At 35.0% G+C, this 20,227-nt stretch overlaps 2 protein-coding genes across 12 annotated transcripts in view; one reads left to right on the forward strand and one right to left on the reverse strand.

Annotated features, from left to right (window-relative positions):
- LOC105199895 (tropomyosin Per a 7.0102) overlaps positions 1-4,333 on the forward strand; it is a 43,406-nt gene extending 39,073 nt beyond the window's left edge. For 6 of the 10 annotated variants that reach the window (XM_026130404.2, XM_011167200.2, XM_011167198.2 and 3 more), the window contains one exon: positions 1,417-2,038. In XM_026130404.2, the coding sequence (XP_025986189.1) occupies positions 1,417-1,496 (80 nt within the window). In that variant the 3' untranslated portion in view covers positions 1,497-2,038. Of the gene's footprint in view, positions 1-1,416; positions 2,039-2,463 lie in introns of those variants that run through there. The other 4 variants (XM_026130401.2, XM_026130400.2, XM_026130398.2 and 1 more) reach the window with 2 other exon arrangements.
- A 589-nt stretch (positions 4,334-4,922) lies between these two features.
- The window catches only part of LOC105199897 (LIM and SH3 domain protein Lasp), a 36,817-nt gene continuing 21,512 nt past the window's right edge, over positions 4,923-20,227 (reverse strand). Inside the window, exons 3-6 of one of the 2 annotated variants that reach the window (XM_011167208.3) lie at positions 10,127-10,398; positions 8,904-9,107; positions 7,722-7,870; positions 4,923-7,234 (exon numbers count right to left, since the gene is read on the reverse strand). In XM_011167208.3, the coding sequence (XP_011165510.1) occupies positions 7,055-7,234; positions 7,722-7,870; positions 8,904-9,107; positions 10,127-10,398 (805 nt within the window). In that variant the 3' untranslated portion in view covers positions 4,923-7,054. Of the gene's footprint in view, positions 7,235-7,721; positions 7,871-8,903; positions 9,108-10,126; positions 10,399-20,227 lie in introns of those variants that run through there. The other variant, XM_011167205.3, reaches the window with a different exon arrangement.

Consider the following 20,227-nt stretch of genomic DNA (forward strand, 5'->3'; position numbering starts at 1 on the left):
AATAATTCATTATTATATATTGCAATTATTATAAAACTGTTTATAATATATATTTTAATTTTGAAAAAAGAGTGTGTCTGTTTTGTTTTTTGTTGTGTCGTTTTTCTTTTTTTTTTTTCTTTTTTACCTACGCTAACATTAATCCTCCACATAATGACGAATAACTCTGCTGTCCACGCGATAACATTGTGTGGCCGCCTTGTTGTTAGAGAGTCTCGTAACAAAATGCATGATGAGAGAAGAAAGTGTGGTACGTATCTCATTTATGGTGAGTAAATTTTTGCTTAATCCAATTTTGCTATTTAATGCATGACAAATTCTTCCTATTTACAATATGAAACTTCACGATTGTCTTTCATCATAAAATGATTATTTTATAAATGTACTTTTTCAGTTATTTGTGCAATTTATTGATAAAATTCTTCCGATATATATCAATATAATTATTGATTATATTAACGAATTATTTTCATAAATAACATTTAAATATTTTATCGAAATACGTTTTCATAGAGTTAGAGAACTTTATGAAAAAAAACTATTCTACAGAATTAAGAATAGGTATTAGTTAGAGATATGAATTAAGAGACTAGCGAAACATCGGAGCAACAATTTGATGAATCATTTGTAGCCGCGCGTGTCCTAATCTCAATTATCGCGTGATCTCGATTAGTTAATCTATTTAATTTAATTCAATTATTTTCACCGCTATCTTTTCACCACTCAATTATTTTCTTGCTTGGTCGACTCACAGTGCCTGCCTAGCGCGCTATTCTAACAATACACCTCTCTTCGGCACTTCTTTTTCCGAGCACTTTTTCACGCCACGCAGTAGACGAAATCTCCCTAACTAAATAGCGGCTATCTATAACGTTGCGAATGCTTGCAGATGAGATGGTGACTGAAAAGGAGAAATTCAAGGAGGTCGGGGACGGCCTGGATAATGCGTTCTTCGAGCTCTATGGCGTATAACGCGGCTACTAACCACCTTCCTAACGCTTCGACAAAAAATAACCGAAATAAAAAAAGATATCGAAAGCTTTTCTTACAAATCTAGCTTCCGCTTAACACATCTTCCGTAAGTCTATCCGTCTATGCTTTTTAACTCGCTTGTTAAAAAAAAAAAGAATTGCAGCTTCCTGACCGAGCATCTTCCTTAATTCTTTCTAAACAGTCATGCAAAATATTTCTATATACCTTCTTTTCATACACTTGATATTAAATATTTCGTATATCCAATAATTAACGAAGGAATAAAGTTTCACGCTGTCTACATCTCTTTCAGTTTTATCTTGTATCAAAGTTCATGCAAATAATCAATGCATTTAATTCATACGTACCAAGTGTCTCAAAGTACAACTCGCGAAGATACAGTAACTGAATGCCTCGTTTTAATGACGTTATGTTTTCTTGCAGACGAGCTCGTCCACGAGAAGGAGAAGTACAAATACATCTGCGACGACCTGGACCTCACCTTCACCGAATTGGTTGGTTAAATCGGCTATCGAATATCCGTGTCCGCCGTCGAATTATCTGGCCATAATTATCAACATCGTGCGCACTGTTCGATCGCGGTCGAGTCACGGCCACATATTCGACGCGTATATAATTTTCGTTATCGTAAACTAAAATCAATGTACTATAAATACGTTCCGCGTTCAATGTACTCCCCTTTTTTTATTTATCAAATCCACTCCACTAATCGGCTTTCGTGCGTAGAGCAGCCGCCGAGCCGCGATTATTTATTTGTAATTATTTATTTCGAAAATGCCGCTTAGATCAAAATTACGAACGCAATTTCTAGCGCAGTTCTAATTGCATTACGTTGCTTTGGTAATTGAGCGTGCGGTAAGTAGAGCAAAAAGAAAAGTGCACATCCAACTTCTGTACGTATCATTAATAAAATATTAAATTCTAAAAGTATCTTGATGATCGTTCATAAATAATTCGCGATTTAAAATTGTTGAAAAATTGTACAAGGCCACTTGTTTCTAATACTTCAGAGACTAGGACAAATAAAATATCACATAGAATCTAATGTGCTGGTTTTTTTCTTTTACCTGAAACAGACTCTGTCCCTTAAACGAGTTAAAATAGACTGCGGAATATTTATTTCCAAAAATGTATCCATAAAGTCTCCTCTACCTGTACCTGTATATGTGTATATGGACTTTAATCTTATAGTTTATTTTCCGAAACGGAAAGCCAATGTCATTTCTCAGGTTTTAGATAATGAGGCTAATCCAGCTAAGCCATAACTTTCCTCCCTCCTACTCTCACTGTAAACTGCTTTACGGATGTAATGATCGTCTAATCCCAAAGCATTAACCATGAAAATTGTGTGCTCTTTGTGTTCTCTCTCTCTCTCTCTTTCTGTTTTCAATTTAAAAGATAATTAAAATGTACACCCGATTAACCATCGTACCGTCCACTAATACCACGTTCCCTCCCTTCTCATTGCAGACGTGCTGGTAAACGAGCGCTGTAAATACAAAGCGATCGCCGACGAGATGGATCAGACGTTCGCCGACCTCGCCGGATATTAGCAGGCAGGCTAAAATGCGACTGGGGGTGTGTTACACGCGGGGGAAAGAAAACTAAAAGAGAGAAAGATAGAAAGAAAGAAACGGTTCGTTCACACGCTACGACAAAACGACACTGCCAGCACGCGGACCCTTCGCCACACGTCGTCTCATCCGATTACATTAGCATTCTACACGTACTACTCGCTAGAGGAAAGTCGAAGACGAGGAGGATGAGACCGCTGACATTTAGCGTTAAACCGCGCGTGGCTCAACCGTTAAGCCGAGTTTTTCGCTGAAGGTACCGTCACGCGTTCCACATTCCTTCGACTCGATCGAAACCTACAGTTTGAGCAGGCTCGTCCAGTATCTTTTGTAAAGTTTTACATAGAAATTGCCTCGGGAACGAAACCTTTCTGAACGATGATAAAATCGTCGAAAAGAAAATATGAGCGTCCGAACACTTTCGGAAGCAAAAATATATGCGTATTCTTCCAATACCTGGCACGAAATTTCCATTCAATGACGATAGTAATTTACTCCAGCATCAGGTTCTTTTACCTGCGCCCGTATCCCCGCACAGCAAGGTGTCTTATCTTATCTTATCCCTCACGTCCAATAAATTCCATTATTTTCGTTGAGATCTGTAAGCGCAAATTCGTATTATCCTCTGAAATTTGCGTAACTTTTTTCTATTTGTAACGGCATTAGTTAATAAGAAACTTTTTACAGAACAAATTATTTTCATTTTGTTCAACCGCACAATTTATGCTGGATATTATCAAAAGTCGCGCTGTTTCGTTAACAAAAAGTACGGGTCAAAAAAAATATTAGCTCAAAAGTTGGACTCTGTCCACGCTCATTTCGAAATCACAAGTCCATATGGCCTTAAATATAACATCCTAATTCATTGCGACAAACGTAATCAAGGTACACATCTATAATATAAGCAGGAAACTAAACTAGAAAATAAACGGTACAAATCTTTCGCGCGACATAATTACACCAATTTGTATCTACTGTATTTACTGAGATTAAAAAGATAAATTATAGTTCATAAATGACGTCGGAGCGATTAACATCTAATACAAACATCTAACAAAGACAAGCATTTCCTGCTTATAACATTTTCATTTCGTTTAAGCAGCGCTAACATTCATTATTAATCATGATTCTCTTTATATTTGCACATTCCACCGTACGATTAGACAGTGCGGTCTAATTAGTCAAGCTAACGCTTAAGTTTCTTTCCATTACATATTAAGAAATACCATGTATCATTCCATATTTTCAAATCACGCTTCTATGTTGTATCGTGCAGTATTGTGTCAAAATATTGATGAATTACCGATTGACTTGCTGAAATATCTCGCTTTTAACGAGATATAGTGTTCATTAATAGCATATAAAGTGGCTTCTATGATATATTAGAAAGGTTTGCAAAGCGATCTGGGCTGGACTATGATACGAGAGAAATGAAATCTAATAAAGATAGAACGATATCACAAATGCGAAAAATGTACGCTTGAAACGATCGAATCGTAAGGTCGATCAAATTCGATGCACGGCTCTCGGCAACATGCATACTTTACTGCTGAAAATTGTGTATTTTAATCTTTGATCTTTTCCAATGTTAATTTAACGATCACGCAAGTTATCAGGATTGACGATGAATCTTGTGGTGGACCAAGCTCAGAGACTTTCAAACATATGCACTCGATGCAGCGATCTTGACTATATCTTATGTGATAATTATCATTTTATTGTATTTATATTACTTTCAATAAATATGCATATTTTATATCTCTGCATACTAAATGTTTTACTCGATTGTACAATCTCGTCATGTTAATAATTGTTTGGCTATAACGTTTACTTCACAGTTAATTCAATTCGCGAACATCTGTTATACGATTGAATATTGATTGCTTTATGATAACGCCGAATACCAAAGGCATCGATAAAATTGCAACATTTCTTCAAACAGTATTAAATAATCTAGCATCGTCGTGACATTAAAATTTATCGCGTGGTCATGTTAAGATAAACATGCTTTTAAAAAAAGATATGTACACGTAGTATATTAGAAAATTAATATAAGAATAATTCGTTAAATTCTGTGAAGAAACAATACATAATGTTAATCTTAATGAGATAACACATTATATATGAAAGAATCCTTTTTGCGAATATCAAGTTTATGACTAAATGAGTAGATGTGCGAATGAAAATAAATTATATATAATTATACTGTGATAAAAAAATGATATGTGCATCTTTGCAACTCGTTTTTTCCGAATAAAGACTAGGAATGTTTCAAAAGAAAGGAATTTCATCGATAAAAGAAGACAGAGAAAGGATACCGTAATGAGTGTGCAATTACCAATAATAAACCATAAGTTTACATAACATACATATTATTTATGCTATGATATAATATTTGTCTAAACACAACGCTAATATATATTTCTGTATTTTGCAATTAAAATATGAAATCCTCTTAGCGATCTAATAATTACAAGAGTGCTGAGTAACATGTTTCCAAAAATATCATTCTCTCTTCATTTATAAACGAGGTCGAACGATGTCGCGTGTAACTCGTAGATAGAATCGAATTACTTATAAACTTTTTTCGTTTCGTTAATCTGTACAATTCTCCATTGAACGTCATTCCATTATATACTCTGCCTATTCAGGTAAAATGAGATATAGATACATTTCTGAGGAACCAGTTTAATATTAATTTAAAAACGCAATAACAAGGCACTTAGAAGCACCCCGCGACGATAAACATGACAGTTTATCAACGATCTCAATTTTAAGCGCGATTATTACTACACGTTCACAAATGATGAGTCGAAGTAAAAAAATCTATCTTATAAAAGTAATCACGTTAGCCAACACGACTAATATTGCGTTTTTAAAATAGGAATTTCACAAAAAGTGCTCGACATTAGAATAAACTAAATATCAATTAATTTTTGATCCAAAATTTTCGTATTATTCGGTAACCTCAGAATCGCCAAGTAATATAATAACTTATGCCAACAATGTAAATGCAATTTTGGAAAGAAATGCGAAGCACAAATATGGATCATGCGAAATAAAACTTAAGAACTATGTAATAAAATATTGGTTAATTAATTTATATTTATATCGTTAATTGAAAATCAGTAACGGTAGCTAACAATAATTTTCGTATTTTATTAAAAAGGAAGGCAAGTGTCAGCATCTTTCGCGTCAATAATATTTTGTTCCTCATTATTTTAACTTGCTTTATAGTCAAAGAAAGAGGCAGACGATTATTTATCAATTTTTTTTTTACATTAAATCAAATTAAATTAATGCGGCAAGTAAAAATTTGTAGATATTTCTTTAAATACCCTATTACGATGCATTTTCATATGCAGCTTACAATTATGATAAAAAATCCGCTACTATTTAGCAGTCTATAAGGCACATTGCATTATTTATTTTCGAATACAAGAGAAAATTTTGTTTTATAACACATTTCGTTATTAGAAAGAAATTTAAATATCATGTCTAAAACACTTTTATGAACATCTCCGAAAAAGCAAAAGAAAATATTGAAAAGACTATATTATTACAAAATGACAAGAAGAACAGAATGTTAGTTATAAATGCAAGATGGTCGGAAATGTAAAAATCTGTCTAATTTATATGGTTAGTCAGAATTTATATCGAATAACAAGTAACATAAAATTCTCATCAATAAAAATGATTAACAGAAAAAGGCTCTCTCTCTCTCGTAGAAAACCTGTTAGTTGAATCAAATTAATTTACTTTCTTGATATTTATATTTTAATAGTATAATTTAAACTTAAAAAAAAACACATCGAAACGGAAGAGTGATAAGTCGTGACTAATAGTAAAAAATAAAAGTGACGCTTTACAGAAAACTGCATTGTATGAAAGATGTATCTTATACTTAATTCTTCTTAATTGTCGGTCAAGGCTAATGGGTCGCTTCACAAGCTGTCAGAATTTTAATTGTTATCGGCACAATTTATCGCAGTTGTGTAAAGTTTGGTCCCATCTCATGGAATTTTAACATATGAAACTATGTATTGTCATCTAAAAGTCGAGGACTCAATTTGGATACTCACAAAGTACATCGTTTCGAGCATTTATAAAACTAATTTTGATATTTATTTTCAAATCTTTTATCAACTTATCTTGGAATACTCGATTTTATCCAAATATACGTCATGGGCAAATTTATATCAAGAAATCGATTCGATTTTATATCAAAGTTTCAAGATTCTTCATAAAACACTTTAGTAGCTAAAATATCTAATTATCTGATTTTCTAAGATGACAGTTCGCCGTTTCAATCGAACAAATTGCCTCGGTCGAATAACAAGAGCCGAGTAGAAACGCTATTTCGAGTATTGTATCACGTAATTTTCTTTTAAATATCGTCTATTTTTTCGGAACAAAGCGCCCTAGTTAAACGCTCCGATCAGAGTGGCGGCAACAATTAGCGAATGGAAGCTCGATCTAAGAAACATTTAAATCTGCGCCGGTTCGACATAATTAGCGGGTAGCATGCCGTGTCGTCCCGTACGTTGCACCAGTCCAGTCATCCAACCCTCGTCGACGGCTGTGCAGTTGACAATCAAATCGCCGTCGCAGAAGCTCACTTCGTCGAGATCTTGCGCCTCGTAGTCATACATCGCTCTGTACACTCTCTGCGAAGTAAAACATCTTTATAAAGAAAATGATACATAAAAACTGTGTATTGATTAGCATATTATACGTTTGAAAATCCATTTTCTAATAAGCTTATCTATTATTTTATTATTTTTAAAACTTATTTAAAAGAACTTTTTAAATAATTTCGAAATTAAACAGCTAAAACAGGCTAGTGAGAGTCAGCGCGGGTATAAGAGCGCAAAACACAATCAGTGTTCAAATAGTTGTTTATTCAAAATGAATTAGAAGTATCGAACGTTTCGGCTCTCTTTGGAGCCCTCTTCAGCGAAATTACAAAAGGAAAAAAAATTATTTTAATCGTCATCTTCAACGCAATTTCGAAATCTTTCGTGGATTGGTAGACATAAAATTCTCAATTGTCATTGTAATTGTTAATTGTGGTTGTAAAAGTTTTATATCGTGTAGGAAATAAGTCAGAAGAGACAACACAATGAAACAATAAGCAATAAAAAAGATATTTACTCCAACGTTGGAGGGCGGTGGCGGTGATTGATGTTGATGTTGATGTTGATTATTATTTATCGTTGTGGCCGGCGTTAACGATCCATAATATTCGTTCACTGGGTCGATGTCAGCAACCGATCCGATTTTTCGTGTCGGTGGATTCGTCACTGCAACGCATTATATTTTTATGTGCAACGTGTACAACATACAAATCATTCTTTACATTTGTAAGCGCTAAAAAATGCTCAAATCGTTCCGTAATAAGCAACCTTTTGTCCTCCAGTTAGTAAGAATTGTTATTTGACGCGATCCTGTGAACTGCCACATGAATTATTCCGTAGGTTTAGCGAGGAGAACGAATACGGAACCGCAGAATGAGGAACATTAAACAAAGGCGATTGCACTTTCTATTTTCTCAACAAGGTGCACGCGGCGATGTCGCAACGATTAATTCCAGTGCAAATTGCTTCGACGATTTGTCTTTGTGATGAATCGCGTGTGACGACGATAAAGGCATAATGATGCAAGTACGAGCGTTTAAGTCTGATGAGAGACAATAAAGCTTTGGGCGACATCACGACCGTAATGCAAGGGAGTTACAATGGGAGTAGCTGAAGCGTTCGTCTTCCGTAAAAAAAGTCGAATAATCCGATTAAAGCACAAACATATTGAAATTAATTATGCATGAGAACGCAGACCTCATCTCACAATCGTAAAATAGCCGCCAGAAGTTGAGACCTGGGATGAACATCGCGATAAAAAAAAGATAAATTTTTAAATTCTTCCTCCGTTGATCTTTCACGAATTTTAATTATTAAGCTACAGCTATGAATATATAATTCTAGTACAGCTATGAATGTATAAATATCCGCGGATGTAAATAATACAAGCCCCAAATATCGTTCGCAACATTAATCGCAAATTAGAATTCAGGTATCAAAAATATTACACATTAAATATGCAAATAGTATTCGCTTGCCGTCTGAATCCAAAACGTCTCATTACACTTCGCTCTGCATAAATACATTATTTTACACATATCTGTATAATAATAATATTAATGTTATAAAATATTATTGATAAGATATTAGGAGTTATTAAAATTAACGCAATAATTCTACGTAATAATAGTATAGTCATGCAACGTCTCTGCATAGCGAAAGATTGCTATAGCGACTGCAACCGTGAAGGTAAACGCACCTGGTCCCTTGTCGCTCGTATAAATGACAGTCGTAGCAGCTTGCCTTGCGGAATAGGGACTCGGCCTCGCTTCGCTAAGGGGATCGTAATCGGCGATCCTACCTGGTGTCCTCTGTACCGGCGAATTCGCCGTCCTTGCAGGCGGCGGATTGGCATTTATGCTCGACGCAGGTGCGATCGTACCGTCTGTGTACTCTACGTACTCTATATCAACAATGCACGAAAAAGGCTAGCGATACGTTCAACGAGAAGCATCTGCGATCTACCCACCATGAACGGTATGCGTGGCGAGCGCGTAATGAATCGTGAACACAAAAGAATAAAGTAAAGCGGTGAGAGTCCATCTGAATTTTACACTCTCTGAATTTTAACATCGTTTTGGTGGACTGATTGCAGCAACGTGTGTATATCTTCGCGATTGTGTTACTCATACAAACGATTAAGTGAAAAGCGAACTTTATATTAGTACATAGGTACATAATATTGATGCATACACAATATCTGCAATTTAATGATTACACAGATACACGAAAATCGACACATTAATTAACAGTCGAGGTGTTAAAAATTAAACACGTGATAATACTGTATATACACTGAGAAAAAAAATTGTTGAAAAACTCAAATATTTAGTCTGATACGTGCAACCAAGTATTGAGTTGGTTTAATTAAGTCTTTGTAAAAAAAATTTGAACGATTGACATGAATAAACCTTTTTTGTGCAACTAAATAATTGTTGAATCAATCCAATGCTTAGTTGATTGTATTGGACTAAATATTTTTATTTTAACAAATTTTTTTTCTCAGTGTATAATTAAAATATATATGTATGATTACTGATGAAGAATGATCTGAATGTAAGTTGAAATGCTAGATAATTTATTTAAAAAATTGTATAAGTACATTGTAAAACACATTGGTATACGTATAAAAATAAAAAAGATATTTCCAATCGTTTAATAAAATTACGTTTTGATCAATGTAGCATTTCCCAATGTTAATTAAAAATCACACAAACTTGTAATTTTTTTAGCTGGCAGTAACACTTTGCACGCTTGTTGTTACAGTTTAAAACAATGTGAAATAATATCCAAAACATAACAATAGTTATATTTCTTATTATTTTAGCGCGAGTTAAATTGTAAAAAAAAACACGATGTTATAGCAATAGAAGAAAAACGTTATATGCGCGCAAACGTACTGTCGAAGAGTTCACCACCTACCTATTTGCTCGCCGTTTTCCCCGGTCATTGTCCTCTTTTGCTCCATGATCGCTTTCTTCTCGAGTTCGCCGTGATAAGCGACATTCGAGATGATCTTACTGTTCTGCTTGATTCTAAGAGTCTCCGGATCGTCCGCTACTTGCGTAAACTTCCCCTTCGCCTTCTCGAACTCGGCGTGATACTTGACATTACTCTGTATCTTCGTGTTCTCCGCAATACGCTTCAGCTCCGGTGTCTCCGCCATCGTGGTGGCTTTGGCTTTTGGTATGTGTCTGTCCGTGGAAAAATAAAACAAAAAAATTTGTTAGTGGTAGAACGACGGTTGCTCTGAGATTGATTATCTATCCAAACGCTAAAGAGCGCGGAAATTTATTCACGGAGCATTTGAGCCTGCGTCAAATGTTAGCTCCGAGTTGCTTCGAGTTTAAAGCACCGTTTCGGGACATCCGATGCGTCTCACATGAGTTTCAGTTTCACATTTCTCTCTCTCTCTCTCTCTCTAGCGAGAATATCTCGTATATATGAGCCTCTCGCATTATTTTACATAGATTCCCCCGGGGCAACCTCCTACACAAAGGAAATGTGGAAGTTCGCTGACTAATGCAAGTTCTAGTGTTTCATCAAGACAAGATTTTTGTCTTGATATTTCTTGAAATTTTTGATTTTTTTATACATATTACAATTTAAAAAACACTCATCTATTTTATGTTAATATTAGCAAAATTCCCATCATTATATATAAAGTGTAATAATTACATAATAATAGAAAAATAGTATTAAACACATTAATATATTTTTTTTCTTTGTTTTGTATACAATAAATAATGTATTTAATTTTATCAAAATTTATATAGGTATTTAGATAGGTAGTAATATAAATACAAAATCCCTAATAAAATATCTAAGCATGTAAAAATGACGGCTTTTTGTAATTTGTACATTATTAAAATTATCTTACGTTTTGATTTTTGATAAAAAATGGTAATGAGATGTAGGATATTTTCTTGAAATTAACTGCACTATTTTATGATAAATACACTCCTGATAAAATATTAAAACATCGCTTTTCATTTTATTGCTCTTATATATATAAAAAAAAAAGAGTTGTGTCCATTTAAAAGGTACAACAGGGCCCTTCTGTGACTCACAAGACCAAGACAAGATTTCTTGAATTTCCTTGATCTTGATGAAACACTAGCAAGTTCCAAGTGAACGACAAGCGGTCAACGACGTCAGTCTTATCGCGAGCATCCTTCCTGCAGCACGTCGATTATAATAGCTAATTATAGGCGCGGAGAGAAGAATAGCATAAAGCGCAAGTTATTATTATTTATCGACGTCACGCTTACGCGAATGAGTTTGAAAAACTCGAATTTCTTGCGAAATCATGTACGACGTGTGCTCACGCACACGTTAACGACATTTGTATTCTTCCTGTAATCGCTACTCCATCAGGCAACGTTATTTGCAACAACTGCATAGAAATTTATGTCTGCTGGCAATTAAACGCACGAAATCTATACGCGCGGCCTTGCCAGCAAATTTTTAATCAGTTTAATCCGTTACCTTAAAAAAAAATGTTGATCTGAAAAACTTTTAATCTAGCGCTCACACATAGAGTTATCACACCTTTTGATTTGATACTTTAGTTAATTACAATAGTAATGTCTATATGCATTAATAAAATAAATATATAAGCACATTGTAGGGTAATAACAAGGTGTATCTAAGTGCAATAACAATATAAGTTACTGCTCCACGATTTCCTATTAGCTAGACGATTTGACACTCTGGATAAGCAACGCGTATCTCGAGCACGTTGTAATTATAAGAACTTATTAATTAAGAGGGAAAGAAATGTAATATATTCTGGAAAACCGTCGGCGCGCCGCGCGCCGTACGATTAATATATCCTGGCGAATTGAGCGTGCATAAACGAGCTATTTTAAGCAGATAATTCGCTTCGCATGCGTAAAACGCTTCTGCATATACGACGTGTTAACGCGTGTTAACGCAGAATAAGAGGATAATTATTAATCGACCGGGTCAGGCGAGTGAAATTCGATAGAAACCTTCTAAGCCGGGAACTCGACCGATTTAATCGCGGCACAGATAACTGCCCGGTGCCTACTTAACGAGATAGAAATCGGTGCGTGGACACATATAACGACATGCGTGCGCCTGCAGTAAATGACACGCGTGAGAATGCAATTTCAGTAACACGCGCGAACGTATCGACAGTATCGTATTGCGGCCCGCATTAAAAATGCCTGTGCTGACGCAATTAAGGAAACGCTTCGCGCATTGTGTTGATAATTGAAAATTCCGGTACGTTAACCCGTTACCTGTCGCAACTTTCTATCACGTTTCACGCGCTAAAAGTATGTACGCATTTATGAATGAGTACGCCTGAAAAATTTCAATTTATTATTTATTTATGAAAAAAGTACTATCTTTTGTTATAAATTAAAATTAAATGAGACTGCTCTTTCTCCTCGAATGCATCTATTTTTACAGTAATTGCACTTGTCGCGGTTAATTAATCGTATCTTGGATCATGCGCTTGGAACCAATCATCGAAAGTAAATTGTATAAATTGTACCTCAACCGGCTTCGTCTAATGTATGCACGAGGCGAGACGCAATCGAGATTTGTGTCACGACTTCGTTTCCCATATACGGCGCGTTGTCTGACCCGGTAATTGTGCCACGCGATTACGCAATACTCCGGCGCACCGTACACAAATAATAGGCGTGCACTCTGGCTCTCTTTGTTCGAAGAAGACGAGGGATAGTCATTGTTACTTGCCCGCCGAGGAAGAATTATCCTGTCGACCGATGCGCATCCGAGTTCCTCGAAGTTTAACGTGGAAAAAAGAGGAGGTCCGCTAAAAGTAACGATGAGAACGTAGGAAAATTGGAAGACAATGCGGTCCTCGTATTCTCGTGCGACTCCGTTGCACATTTCCAATTGTTATACGGCAGATAATAACATAATAGGGAGATATGATAAGAAGTACGAACAATATGTGTACCTCGCAATTTTAGATAATCCGACGACGGAGACATAGATATGACAAAATTATAATTAAAAATTGGTTATGCGACAAGCAGGCAACTTTTAAATAGCGAATATCTCTGCATTATTGTAAATATCATTTACAATAATATAGAGATGTGCGGTATTTAAAAGCTTTTAATAAGTAGAAATTTAAGAATTTTGCAAAAATTATTTATTCGCAAAGTTAAAAATTAAAATTAATGACTTAATTTGCGCGCTTAAATAGTTCTATCAACGAAATCAATTTTTCAGATAGGACGAACGAAAATCTACAAATACACACGCAATTGTACTCGGTTTTTTTTTTCCTAGAGACTGACCCACAGACTATACACGGATCACGATTAATACGCAACGAAGTGATTCATCGAATCATTTAACCACATATACGTATGCGCGATGACTAATCTCTTAACAAACGCTTGTCTACGTACTATGATATATGTCCGTAACATTTATCGAATTTTTAGATTCACGCACTCCGCGCGTATCTTAAGCAGAAAATGTGGGAGTTTAATGCTAATATAACATATGGTGTGATTAAAATAACGCCAAGTATTTCATCCGTGTGTAGACTTGAAATGATTACACCACTCGTATAGAGTGATGACGCATCTGATACGCAACACAATGAGTATCCATTTAAGAAAAAGATCCGTATCTACTCGAATTTACGTGGCCGAATTTAATGCGATTAATCAAGTGTGATATAATAATTCGGATGTTCCTTTCGCGAATACGATACCAACAAAATTGTATTTAAATTATTATTTATCAACATAATAAATGAGGGAGCGATAAAAATTTACGCGTAGGCACATCTCTCTCACGCCTTATTGTTCAGCGAAGCTTCTTCGGATTACTTTGTCTACCTAGCGACTGCATACATGATTTATCGAATACTACGCACATAGGTGTCACCAATATACCGGAGAGGATAACATCTGCTGCACCTGGTTATCACACCGGTCAAATAGCAGCGGCAAAACGGGATCGATAAATTATGAACGAGAATCATAATATCGCTTGACAAACAAATAATTGAGCATGCACATCACTGCACACATTAGTTAGATTGATATAATAGAGTTTCTAGATTCCGATCTGATAACATAAACGACAAATATAAACCAAAGATATTTCATGATTTATGAGGCTCCTTATGTAGCGTTGTTTTCTTTCTTGAAAAGTTCGGAGTCAACTTTCTTTATTGAATCGATAAGGATGAAGAGAATTACGGAGTTATTACATCAGTTTAATTTATAACTATGTATTACAAGTTCTCGAATACAAATTCAATTTTTCCTTATTTTCTTTTCGTTAAGTTATTAACATACTTTGTTGTCGAGTGAACGCTTAAAAAAAATTGAAATTTAAATATCAATCTATTTAATGACTGTATTAAAATTAAAAATGTTTTACTTTTTACATTTCAATCTTTTTTTTTATCCTGATTCGATCAAAAGTCAAGGATTTCAACATTTAATTGTAAATTGTGCGCTGTCGACCTTATAAAATTTCGTAAAGTGTTTTCTCTTTTGATACGAATAGAGAAGCGGAGTAAGTGGCGGCAAATGCAAGACCCAAAAACCGCATTTCTCGTGAGAACGATTACGTACGATATTACATCAATGCGCGCAAACTTCGTAAAGACTCGCGGCAATGTTTCTTGCCACTGGAGAAATTTCTCAGGGCGGGTCTATTGAGTTCCGTTACCGCGGCGGTCTTGAGTCTCGACTTCGGAACTTGCTGCACGTCAATCGTGACGACAAAGCGAAGCCGTACCTGTGTCCGCATTCTAGAAATTCTCACGAAGGCCGAGATAAAAGAGTATGAAAGCGCCCGGGAAAAAATGCACACTGTGAATTGTAACTCTTGTGGAAGTACCATAAATATTTGTCCTTTTCTTATCCATTATTATTATATATATCTGAGACTATGAGATATATCTTGAAAATAGAAGAATATAAAATAAATTTTAAATATAAAAATATATTAAAAGACGTTTCTAACTTTTTTAAAATACAAGTGTGAGATTCTCTGAATAATTTGAATATATATTAAAATTTAAAAAAAATGTAAAATGTTAAAATGTATTAATAAAATATCTCAAATAATTATTTATATTATTATAGTGTGTATAATTTCAATAAAAAAAAATAAATAAATAAAAAGTAAATTAAACCAAATTTAATCGAAGTTGGCGAAGCTAGATGCTCGTTTGTAGTCTACAATCTATTCGATTAAGAAATGTCACTCACATCGTAATCTGCAATTATTATGTGATTTAATTAGCTGTAGAGAAAATTACACGGTTCTAATAAACAGGCATGAACTCTTTACGCTGAGTTGGCAGTCTCACTTGAAAATGTTAACCTTTCAATAGAGATATTATTTTCTCGACAGAAAACTATCTTACGAAAGTTCAGTTTTCCTCTCTCTCGACGTAAAACAATGAAATTAACTGTTTACCAGATAGAATATTTCCATCTAGTAATATACCTATAAAGATACATACATACTAAAGATCGTATGTTTGTCATAGATTTTTGCTTTCAGGATTACATCTCAAAGTAACACGATGCTCGGCGTTTTGCATTCCCCAGTCCAGTAAAAAAAAAAAAAAAGAAGGGAAAGGTATACGCTGTCAGGTTCAAAAGAATCTAGCGACTCTCCCTTTCCGACGTAATAACGCGAATCTTATGCAAGTAATTTATGCAAAGCTTTACGCACTCACTTTCGATATCGTGCTGAAAACTCACAACATACTACTACTACTACTCACTCATTCCGACTCGCTTTGCGCGATTCGCATAAATCGCGCGTCGTGTTACGCAGAAGAGATAAATACCGGATGCGAACGCGTTCACGGTGATTTGCTTTTAATCACGGATTTCCAGGGCGAGCGATCTTGGTGCGTACGGTGCGTACGGTGCCCTGGGCGCACGGACTTCGTATAAATGTATTGCAACATTTTTATACGCCCGCAACGACGACGAGGTCCATGCAGAGGGTGGATTGTGGGACAAGGTCGGTTCAACGTAGACACGCAGACAGGCCACGCTAGGATGGACACCCCTTTACGACTAGCTGTTAAATTGTTCGAAGCTAAAAGCACGACGTGTCAGGCGGCGGCGTTTCCTGTTCCATCTGCCCGCTGCCCGTCCGTCGAGGCGAATGACTGCCAAATGCGATTCGGCATGGACACGTTTATGCATTGCATTATACTCGGTAAAAGCCATTCGCCTCATTCTCTCAAATACGTATGTTCAGAATTGCGTTGTAAGCAGAATATAAAAATAAAATGAATGAGATGTATAAAAAAAAAAAAAAATAATAGACACTTTCAAAATCCATAATAATATAATAAAATATAGAAATAAAATGTAAAAAAATGTGTTGCCGAAAATTTGTCCAACTTTATGTGCATTATAATAACATTATAATAACATTAATGCAACATCGCTCGCAAAGTTTTAGCAATTGTAAAAATTAAGATGCGATTTAATGTGACTGTAATAAAAAAATTTATTCGCTTTTTTTGCAAAATACATGCCGGATTACTTCCGTACTAATGAACTCGACGCAACCTTTCTCCTTTTATGTGAATCAAGGAAAAGGTTGCTAACCTGTGATTAAATACAGGATTTGACGTGAAACGTAAGAGACATCCTCTAGATATAAGCGATGATCGTCGAAGGAAATGAGTCATTCGCGGTGAACCAACGGCAGACATGGATGATATCATTCGTATGATTTTATTAAAATTTAGGGAAAAGGCGTGACTGAATATCAAAAATAGCATACGACTCGAGAAAGATAAGAAAATCGTCAGTAAAGAATAAGCAGTGCAAAGTTTTAAAAAAAAAAAAAAAAAAAAAATCGTGCTTTTTCTCTTAAATATAAATTTTTTTACAAGTTTAAAGCCAATGTCCTTTAATAAAAAATTGATTGCATGCAATTTCCTTGCATAAATATTTCATTTATCTACATCTTGAAAAAAAAAAAACAAGATTTTAATATAAAAATTCTTTAAAGAAAATATTTTCGTATTCGCGCCGACGATATGGCAAAACTAAAGAAGAGGAAACGCGAAATGTGAAGTAAGAAAAGGCAGACTGAAAAAAAGATGCGGGTCTCACACGTGTTCTCTTTTGCTATCCGGTGGAGCGCTTAATTCGACGTATATGTATAGCCTGTCGGCGAGGCGTGTATATGTATGTACTAAGAGAGCCCTGAACACGTGTTTATTTAATCGTAACGTTATATCCGTGAAGAGACCACTTTACTTAATTCGCAATACTACGCTTTGAAAATCTCGATAAACGAACACTCCCCAGCAATGGAATTTCAAATCGGTCTCAAATCACGCTAGATTATACTCGTAACGAATTGCTCAAGTAGAGGTGAAATAGAGATACGTAAGAATTAACGAAACGGAATTAAAATGCTTACAATTATCATTTAATGTTCAACAACATCGTTAAATTGCATTACCGTAATGATTACAGCTGTTGGGCTAATTACATCCAGTAGCTAGCTGTATTACATAAAACAAATCTTCAGTTCATAAAATTTTGCGAAAGTACCAAGATTTACTTTAACTCTCAAGTGCTATTCATATTTTCATTAATACTACTCTGAGTGAACATTCATCCGGAAAATTAATTTTTTTTACACTTTTAAGAATTTTTTACATCTTCTATTTTACATTTGAATTAACTAAACTACTATTACATATTTTAATATAAGAAAAATATTACTAAATATTAATAAATTTCAAATTTCGATGAAAACATCAAACATAAATATGAGACGGCCTGTATCGATCACAGCGGATTTTAGTGCTGAATAATAATTAAGGCGGAAATTGTAATAATCATATTTACGTTTGAAAATTATAAAATTTTAATATCAAAAATTTTATTAAATTTTAATTAGCACACAAATAAAAATTCATTCACAGCAGCACCGCAAAGTTAAAAATTTTTTTTTACCGTTTTATGCGTATTTATTAAAACGATAAATCTGTTTGAAATGACGTAAAACGTAATTATATGGAAATTCACTTTATAATGTGCTTCATCAAAATGCTATTATATTTAAATGTTTGAACTATTACAAAGAAATTAAATAACTGCACAGTGTGGGAGGAAAAATAAATTGAGAATGAATTGAGGTTGGTTCGCATAGGGGCAAGATAATGAGCGAGAGGAGATAAAGTTACGGGGTAAGAGGGAGAAATAAAGGGGAGGCAACCAGACGAATGAATGGGAGACGAACCACGCAGCTCACATGCGTGTTCGGCTTTGCTTATTCAGTGCATCGTCTGATTCGACACGCATCGCTGACATATACCCCGCTTGTTGTACGCGGAATACGAAAGTCTTTCGATGAGACATTATCCGCGCAGAGTCGTTGGCTTTGTGCCCATTTTCTTTAATCAATTTCAAGAAAGGCAAATGCCTCGAGCAGATAATAAATGCGGCTTTACGTCAAGTAAGCAACTTTCTAAGCAATAAAACGCAACGACCGTCTACGCGAGATGCTTAAAATGAGAGATGTATAATAGCCCCGAGTAAATTATCGAAAAGTCATACCTTTTTAATCGGATAAATGCTCGCAGGTTGAAATTTAATGATTTACGATATAACTTACTTAATTTGTGCGATAAATCACAGTACACGTACGATAAAGTTTAAACCTTATTTCATAGATATTTGAAGTAATAGCCAATGTAAAGCGCAAACTGTGTTTGAATGTTAAAACAAAATTACGGAAAGTTACTGCATCGAAATTCCTAAATAAAACTTTTGTAATTATTTATAAAATTAAATTTAAATTGTAAGTAGTTGCATCGGACCTGTCTGGTGGTCTTTTTTAACGTCTACAACTTCACAATCGAACAAGTATTTTTCTCCACTTGTGAACTGCGCGTTCGCGTTCCCTCCTTTCTGAGTGTATCGGATGACGCTTTCTCGACGAGAAAAGGATTGAAGCGTCTCGAGCGAATTACTTATCATTACGCGGCACATTATAATGCCATATATGCATGCGCTGAAGAGAGGGCCGTACGTAAGAAGAGAGAAATGCAGATTCGAATCGCGACTCAGAGATTTCGTCATCGCGATGCGCAACCGGAATACTGTACGAGTCACGGTCGTATATCTCGATGCAACGTGGCATGTCGATAGAGGACGAAGAAGCGCGGGCAAGAGAGGAGAGAAACCGCAACGCATCCGATTGTCGTCAACGGCAAATCGAATCATAAAAAATTAAGACATAAGGAATTATGTGCAAGTGATTCTTTTCATCAAAATGATTTAATCTTTATCACGATCCAGGGAAGACTTTAAAAAGTAATATCGCAATCCTTATTTAGAATCTTGGTAAATTTTCGTAACTTTTATCTCAAAATTGGCAAATATATTGTACTGTATAAATAAAAAAAGATGAAAAAGATATATACTTGGCGCGAGACGTTACCGCGTCTTTTGATATACAAGCAATCTTTAGTAAACAATAAAACTCCATAATATTGTAACAATTTGAATTTATATTATAGTAAAATCTTTTTTTTATAATTCGACAGATAAGTAGAAAAATCGTTCCGTTAACAAAGCACGATGTTAAAAAAAAAAAAAAAATTGATAAAAAGTTACGAGATGTCAGGAAGTTATCGCAAGAAAACGTTAGAAAATTCCACACGTTTCCTCTCGGGACCTCCTGTTGCACAAAAAAGTACAATTAATATTCGTCAGGGCTGTGAAATTAACCGTAACGTCAAGTTAATTCCGTTCTATCACCCGACGACCCTAATTGCTTTCAAATTATGGTGAATATTTCATGTTTAACGCGACACTTGAGGTTCTAATTACGATAAACGTTATCACTGTGGTTTTCTTTACACGAATTTTTCTTCGTTTTATTTCCTACAATTTTTATGCGTTTGAAACCGCAACTTTTCTTGCTTCGTTCAAAGCGCTTGGATCGCGGCAGGAAAGTCAATTTATAATTATTATCGGTGTTACCGGAATATAT

This window comes from Solenopsis invicta, chromosome 7 (genome assembly GCF_016802725.1).
Source record: "Solenopsis invicta isolate M01_SB chromosome 7, UNIL_Sinv_3.0, whole genome shotgun sequence".
Taxonomy (NCBI): domain Eukaryota; kingdom Metazoa; phylum Arthropoda; class Insecta; order Hymenoptera; family Formicidae; genus Solenopsis; species Solenopsis invicta.